This window comes from Acyrthosiphon pisum, chromosome A1, assembly GCF_005508785.2.
Source record: "Acyrthosiphon pisum isolate AL4f chromosome A1, pea_aphid_22Mar2018_4r6ur, whole genome shotgun sequence".
NCBI lineage: Eukaryota > Metazoa > Arthropoda > Insecta > Hemiptera > Aphididae > Acyrthosiphon > Acyrthosiphon pisum.
This window is the reverse complement of record NC_042494.1, coordinates 95,919,215-95,927,367: the sequence shown is the minus strand read 5'-3', so window position 1 is coordinate 95,927,367 and position 8,153 is coordinate 95,919,215. Positions and strand designations below refer to the sequence as shown.

The following is an 8,153-nucleotide window of genomic DNA, read 5'->3' as shown; positions in this document are numbered from 1 at the left end:
CACATATTAATTTCTAAAAAAATATACATAGGTATCGTGTAGACACAACAGCTTTTCCAAATTTGGCGCAAAAGCAGGACCGGCTCAAGCGAAAATAGTGAACTATAGTGACCTATAGATAAAATCAAATTTTGCTGCCCCTAACAATATAATATTATCAGTTTTTTGAAAATGCCACCTCTTACTAAAGTGCAGCTTAAGTGCCACCCTAGGCGTGGGTCTATGTTGCCTACCCTTTGAGCCTGGACTGGCAGTAATATGATAAAATATACTTAGTAGTATTGTCTTTAGGATTCCAGATCGTCTTCGCTCGGAAGTCAGAACCGTTTTTCGTATTCAATGTTTTAAATTCAAATTTAGCACATCAATCACAGAGACTGGGTCACTTGCCCACTTTTATTTTCAATTGTATTTTGGTATTCATGATTAATAATACTCAAAATAGAAACCGATATTGAATTATTCTTTATAAGCATTTATTATTTGTAATCGAAGCAATTTCGCGTAGTTATAATATATAGGTAAACATAATACATAGGTAATCAAATTTTTATAAAAATTTACAATTTACGTATTTACATTATTAATAATACATAAAATAGAAATCGATAGGTATTGAATTATTCAACATAAACATAATAATAATATATTATTTGTAATTAATGGAATTTCGTGTAGGAATAATACATAAGTAAGCAATAAACATAATACATAGGTAATCTAATATTTAAAGAAATTAACAATTTACATTTTCATACAATATGTATAATAATTATCTAAACTGAAGTAGGCGTAGGTACTACTACTACAGCACAACATACGCGCAAACAATTTTTGGCGCGGGATCAAATTGTTCGGCGTCTTTGTTTTACTTCTCGTCGACTTGGTGCTGTCCGGACTCGGTCGTTATAGACCACTCGAATACAGGACGGCGCATCCTTTTCAATTTCGATGAACGTCACCGCAATATTCGGCTTGGAATGATTATAATATGTCTCGATTCGATTCGCGGCCGCGACGCCGTTAAAGTCTCCACGGTTCGTGCAGCCCTCGTCGTTTGAATCCACGGATCGACTTGACGACGAAATCGAAGACATTGATCGGCGTCCATGTTGTGCCGTTATTTCAGTGACTATACCGGGTCCACTATTTCAACAGCCGCATTCTGATGCGGCAAGTCCTGTAAGTAGTAAGTACACAAGCGACCAGTGCCAAGTCCTGGACACAGGCCGCGACCAGTCGCCGGAATATCGACCCCGTTATTCGGTCCACAAAATCGGTCGGCAATTTGCTTTCCGCTGTCGCTGCAGCAATGTTGCCATAATACGGCGCTGTCAGTCGCTTCGCGGCCATGGCACCGTAGTATTTTGCACGGCTCGGAAATCCCTCGCTTAAATCCGCGGCGGGCCGACTTGACGAATTCTGCAAAGGCATGATATAGGTACGCTGGGCGTCTACGTCGAACCGTTTTTCCGACGACCACCGGGTCTACTATTTTAACAGCAGTATTCCGTAAGTCCTGCTCACAAGCGACAAGCTGCAAGTCCTGCTCACACGCCGCGATCAGCTTCCGGAATATCGACGTCATTATTTGGTCCAACAAATCGGACGAAACTTTCTTCTCCGCCTCGATCGCCGCTGCAATGTTGCCATAATACAGCGCTTTCAGTCGATTCGCGGCCATGGCACCGTAATCTTTTGCACGGCTATCATGGTACTGACATCATCCAACACAGACTGGTTTGACGTATTCGAAGACCCATCTGTTTTGAGAGACAAAGGTAAGTTATAGATTATTGTAATAACTGTAGGTATGCGCAATCGTCAAACAAAAAATTGTGAAGTGATAGTAGACAAATATTATTTTAACAGTATATAGCTGACCGTTCTCATGGAACTATGTATATTATTTGAATATTATGGTTACTATATATGGAATACATTTCAATTCAAATTTTGCAAGTTAATAAAACTGTGCAAAATAATTAAATACTAGGTTAGGTTAGGTAGCCTATACAAGGTGATTTACCAAGCATGCTCACCACCATATTTTTTCTTTTTAATGGCAATTGACGTTTATATTTATGATATATTGCAGGCCTTTGGTTTTGGAAGCAAAAAATAATTTGCAAACGCATGTCCTTATCAGTTTTAGTCTTATCTCCTTACTATTGTAAACGTTTGACAGGGTGAATCTATTCTGTATTCCTGTATGTTGAGTTTCTTAAAATACGAATCAAATTTTTCTTTGGTCCGAACGGGTCTAAAGGCCATTAAAAATTAGGTAACACTCAACAAACATATACAACTTTAGATATGCTGTGTGAAATATGATGTAGCAAAAGCGTATCCAACAGCTGCCTCCATATCCAAAAAATATATTAATGTTTAATGACATTTTAAATTAGGGTAAAAAATTAAAAATACACTTGGTTAGTTATATATTCTAACTGTATACTTGTAAAAATATAACTGCAGTTCAACTTTAATATAATTTATATATGAAATTGCAATAAAATATTTCACCCATCTTAAAAAATAAAAATAGATTTGATGAACATCACGATTTTTGGTTTTTTAAATCATAAAACATTGAATAGATAGGCGAAAAATAACATTGATTCTCAATGATAGTAAATAATAATAAATTAAATGTCTTTGAAAATAAAATTTATAACATATTACCATTACAGATTGCGAAATTGTATTTATTTAAGATTTAAACTGTGTTGACAATTATACAGATTAAATTACACAAAAAGTTATGTGAGTATAACTTCTTGTCTACTTGACATCTGATCATCAATAATAGTCAACAGGATATTCTGAAACTAACTTGTGTTTATATAGTTCAATTCTAAATGGTATATCTATGTATATCACCCCATTAGTCGTTACTATTTAGGTTGACATATCACATATGTATCGTGTCTTGGCGAATAGGTACCTAGGTATAGTAGCTACTAAATAAACTACCAGCAATGGTAATATGTTATACCAGCGGTTCTCAACCTTTTTATATACGCGTACCACCTACACAGTTTGAAAATGTTCATGTACCTACTAACCACTTGAACAAATAACGTTTTTTTTTTACTTATCAAAAATTAATAGGTACGTTATTACTTATTGTACATATATGGAAATTTATTTTATTAGAAATTATCATAATATAAGCACATTTAATCCATAAAAAGATAATTAAATATGTATAGCCGTATAGGTTGGTACAATTGTTATTTATATTATTATTAATATCCACAGATATATAAAACAATCTAAATTTAATTGTAATTGTAATTGTAACTGCACAACAGAGAATATTATAATATATCGATATTGTCAATAACTTATTTTGATTATAATATGATTTAGTATAAATAATCTGTGATAAATTATGTGATTTGTGTATACAAATAAATGCATTATATTATAAACTAAGATTATTATACTTAGTAGTTTGAACTTTTTTGAAAATAACACCCAAATGTCCCAAACTCGGAAAACATTAATTTGACAAATTATTTAATGGACTAATTTATCAATGGACTTTTATCAACTAACAAAATTCTTATCATTATTGATGTTTTGTAAACATTGCCCTGTTGGAATATGGCTACTTTTGCTTCACTATTAATACAGAGTCGGCTATCTAGTTGTTTTATATATCTGTGTTAATATCAAATAAACCAAATAATATTTATTATGATAATGACCATTTGTTTTAAAAAGTGAAATTTTCTTAGCGTACTGTAGCCTTCCGATTGTATATTATGTATAGGTACAAGTTGCATATTATTATATATTTATATTACAACTCGAACATATTCATTATGAGCCTACATGTGAGTAAGTTCCCAAAGTCTAAACTGCTTTCTATTTTATCATCCAAATAATATCCGGAAACCTAACTAATATTGACATATTGTTGTAATTATGCCCCCCCTCCAATATTGTGTCAACGTATTGTATTATGTTATGTATTAGTTACTCTAATTACCGAATTAATGTAATATATATTTAATATATCTTTATATAGGTATTATTACCTATTGATATTTCGACTATATAGTCAAATTTTTGTGTCCGAACTTTTTTTTAAATTAATAGTCCGCTATATAGGTATTAGATAATATATTATATTATATACCTACGCTTATACCAAACTAACGAAGGGTCTTGAGCGTAAACTCTATTATAGTATATTATAAAATATTACATTAATATTAATAGAATAAGAGATGCTCAGCAAAGTAGCAAAAAATAAGGATTTTATATACTCCCACTCAATATAGGTACAACATTTAATGTTTCAACTACCAATGTTATAAGACTGCAGAGAAGGTCACGTGTGTAGTGGAAGTGGGAAGTGGGAACTGCGTTTTAAATTAGTCTATAACATTGTGTATAGTATAAATACGTATTCTGATCATGTTATGATTGTGACCACTAGCTACCAAAACAACAAATCTTGATGTTCATTGTTTAGTATTATAACTTCAGTATTATAACCGCCTATTTGTGCTCGGAAATTAGACGATAATTGTACTATAAATTATAGTATTGTAGTAGATAGGTACTAAAATATTAATTCTAATAGTTTTATGCGAAATGAAGAGTGTTGCAAGTTTACAATGTGTATATTTTATGCTGTTTATTATAATTATTTGTACTGTGCGTTTTGGACGTTGTGCACCGCAAAATAAAGGTGAGCTTATAATTTTGTGAATTATTTTACAAAAATATCGATGACATCCGTCGTCACGACGGTGATTCAAACTGTTTGTGCTTACGACCAAAGTCTAACTTTAACTTACCTCCATGCTCTACCAATATAAATAATTTAATAATTGCAATTCCGCTGTATAATATCTAATCAACTCAAACTATATAACTATACGCCATAGGTCAGTGGCGTAGCCAGGGGGGAGCGTTTGGGTGTTTAAGCCCCCCCCTTTTTCCCTCCTAATAAATATATTGTTTATAGGGTTTGGGACTGCTTGCAAGTTATAAATTTGTCTTATGAAATGGCAAAATTAAATACAAAGTTTGAATTTGCATATAAGTGTATTTTTTAATTTAAATGTACATACAATTGTCGGGAAAAATTATATTTGGATAACATTGAAAAATATCTTAAAAATATTATGTTTGGTTGGGTACAATAGGCGATAATTTTGAGATTTGGGAAAGCCGAAGCCTTTTATAATACCATACTATTCTAAAATTGAATAAGCTTAAAAAAATTAAGTTAATGTTTGGGAGGGGCGGAAGGCTTATAAAGTTGTTGGGGGAGCTTGGCTACAGTTGGCCTTATGTTGGCATATGTAAGATTTCATAAGTCTCTTTGTGACAAAACTGTGTTTAAACTATAATTGTCATCTAGATTGTAGATTGTACGAAGAAGTGAACATCAGTCGATATAGGTAGGTATTCGTTTATCAAGGTGTTCACATATCACGTTATTCGTCATTACTTATTTATTAACCTAGTACTATTGTATGCCAGTATTTTTAAAAATAAAGTTGTTATTTATTTATTTATCAGTTTTATTTACCTACTTATTTTTTAGTTTTTATTACTAAAATTGCAATATGTTTTATGATTTTTAAAAATAATATAAACATGTTGCTATTTAGTACATATATTTAAGCATATTTTGAGAATTTCGACTGCATATTTCGATAATTTTTAGTGCAACAAGTCAAGTCCTGAACCCTCAATTTATTTATATACGAAAACTGTAAAAACTTGGTTTTAATCTATACTTAAAACACCCCCCATTTCATAATCCTGGCTACGCCACTGATTGTATACTACCTACTTAACCTTTCATATAATAAGAACTACTCATTCCATGTAAGTTTAAGCTGTTAATGATCATAATATTGCTAAGTTTATCATAGTTTATTATCTAGGGCTCGGATTTCAATGCAAATGCATGGTTTGTAAATTGTCTTACATAATGCTTTCCAAGCTACATATTATTATTTCAAATACTCCATGTTGTAATCACAACATTATTAGCAGATTTTATGTTTTTGTGGCATTCTTGATGATTTTAAGACATTTTTGATCTATTTCTCCTGTCATGTCAAAAAACTTGATTTCATTGTAATATAAACATAGTACTAAGTAATACTAATCATTTTCATTTTGAACTATATACCAACAGGTAATTTGTTTTTAAATTAGGCAAGGCTGAAATTTATCTTTATTTCAAATCAACTAATTAGTTGATTTAACCGCATACGACTTTTATCGCAGTATCACAGTAAAAAACAGTAATACAGTGAAGTACAAAGTTAATTTTTATTTTTTACTCAGTTTTTGACATTTATAAACGTACCCTTATAATTTTACATGTTAAATGCAATTTTCGATATTATTAGGGAATTTAAATCCGAGCCCTAGTAATATCTATTCAAAGATGCTTGATATTTATTAGTTATTCCTAATTGTTATTATTTATGAATTATTAATTGTTATTATTTATCTATTCAACTAAAAATAAATTATTTAATTTTAAAAATAATTTACTATTATTATTTTGTTTTAGGAAAACATTATAACGAAGTACTCACGGCTATGGACAGGCTGATGGAAATTTGAAAATATATGGAGTAAATAATTTTGAGACGAGTTAAAATTTTAACACCGAACCCATATGTATACATGTACTGTGTAGTGTGTTTGTAAGACGGAGACAACTCTAACGAGTTTGATATCCTCTTTAATCTCTATTTTATGATATTGTTGTATGATACATATGTTTCTATGCACAATATAAATACGTTTTGTAAACATTATACATATTTATTATATTATCTACCATCTGGGATTTGTAATAAAAATAATAGAAATATATAAAATTAAAAGATATCTTTAAATGTCCGACAAAAATGTTCAGTATTAATTGTGTATAAATATAAAATGGTTATCATATTACTTACCTATATGGCTATAGCCTATATTATTATGTTAATCTTAATTTTAATCAAATTGTACATAACAATGTTATAGTATTCTGCTATATCAAAGCTTACAAAATAAAAACTAAAGGCACACACAGTAATTTATGCTCATTTTTATAAAAATATTTACTTAAATTGATTAACACTCTTACCAATGCCCTTCTAATCATTTACAATGTTCTGAACCAAATTCTAAAATTATATTACTTATATCATTGGTTCTCTTTTATGAAATTTATGAATACACGATACTCAAAAAACAATTTGATATGCAAAACTGCAAAAGTATAATTTTAATGCGACAATAAATTATCAATTTGTTTCATAACAGGTATAAGCTCAGACTAAAGTAGGTAATGCTAATTCAGTAAGACATCTTTAAGCTATCTTCAGTATATTTAGGTCACACTTAATAACTATACTTGTTTTTATGAGCCTTGGGTTTAAATTTAATCATGTTACACATTAAATCTATCAAAATCACCAGGTTTATTTATTTTTAGTTTATTACCCATTATCTACACTCATACTGTCATTTGCAAGTTTTTTGGTACCTAGCATATTCATCTATTATTTTTTTGCCACAATAAAATGGAAAAAGTGCAATTTGCATTCTATTCAATTAGACAAGACTTGTACAGTTGTACTAATGTTTGCTGTTTAGTCCATAGTTGTTTATTTGTTTGTTCACATAAAAATAATTGATTGAACATTGTATACTTCAACACTTTGTCTTAGAGTAGGTCAATGTAAAGATTAAATTATAAAACGGTATATAAAATGTAATACAAATTTTATAATATAATATTGCTTTTAGAAATATGGTAGGTTGAACTAACTTCTATCAAAAACTTCACATAAATTAGTTAGGTAAGTATAATATGATTATTTTATTTTGTTATAATTAAATATAATCATCTGTAATTAGATTACAGAGGTATCATGTATATGGTCCAACTCAATTCTCAATTTCACATGCAGCTAAAAAATAAATTCATATTCAGTACCTATGAAATATGAATATTTTAGTTTTTGTAAACTAGATTATAGACAATTATATCATTAACTTAAAATGAGATCATTATTTTTGTAGAGAAATTATAATAATTTTTGTTCTGATACATTTTAGTACTATACAGCTATACATAAACTATTAAACTTAATTAGATGACGATACAT

At 29.9% G+C, this 8,153-nt stretch overlaps 1 protein-coding gene across 1 annotated transcript in view; it reads left to right on the top strand.

Moving 5' to 3' along the window:
* LOC100572480 (translation initiation factor eIF-2B subunit gamma) overlaps window positions 1–6,811 on the top strand; it is a 12,487-nt gene extending 5,676 nt beyond the window's left edge. The window contains exon 8 of the mRNA XM_003247105.4: window positions 6,560–6,811. Coding sequence (XP_003247153.1) covers window positions 6,560–6,612 — 53 coding nt within the window. The 3' untranslated portion in view covers window positions 6,613–6,811. The remainder of the gene's footprint in view (window positions 1–6,559) is intronic.
* The last annotated feature ends 1,342 nt before the right edge of the window (window positions 6,812–8,153 follow it).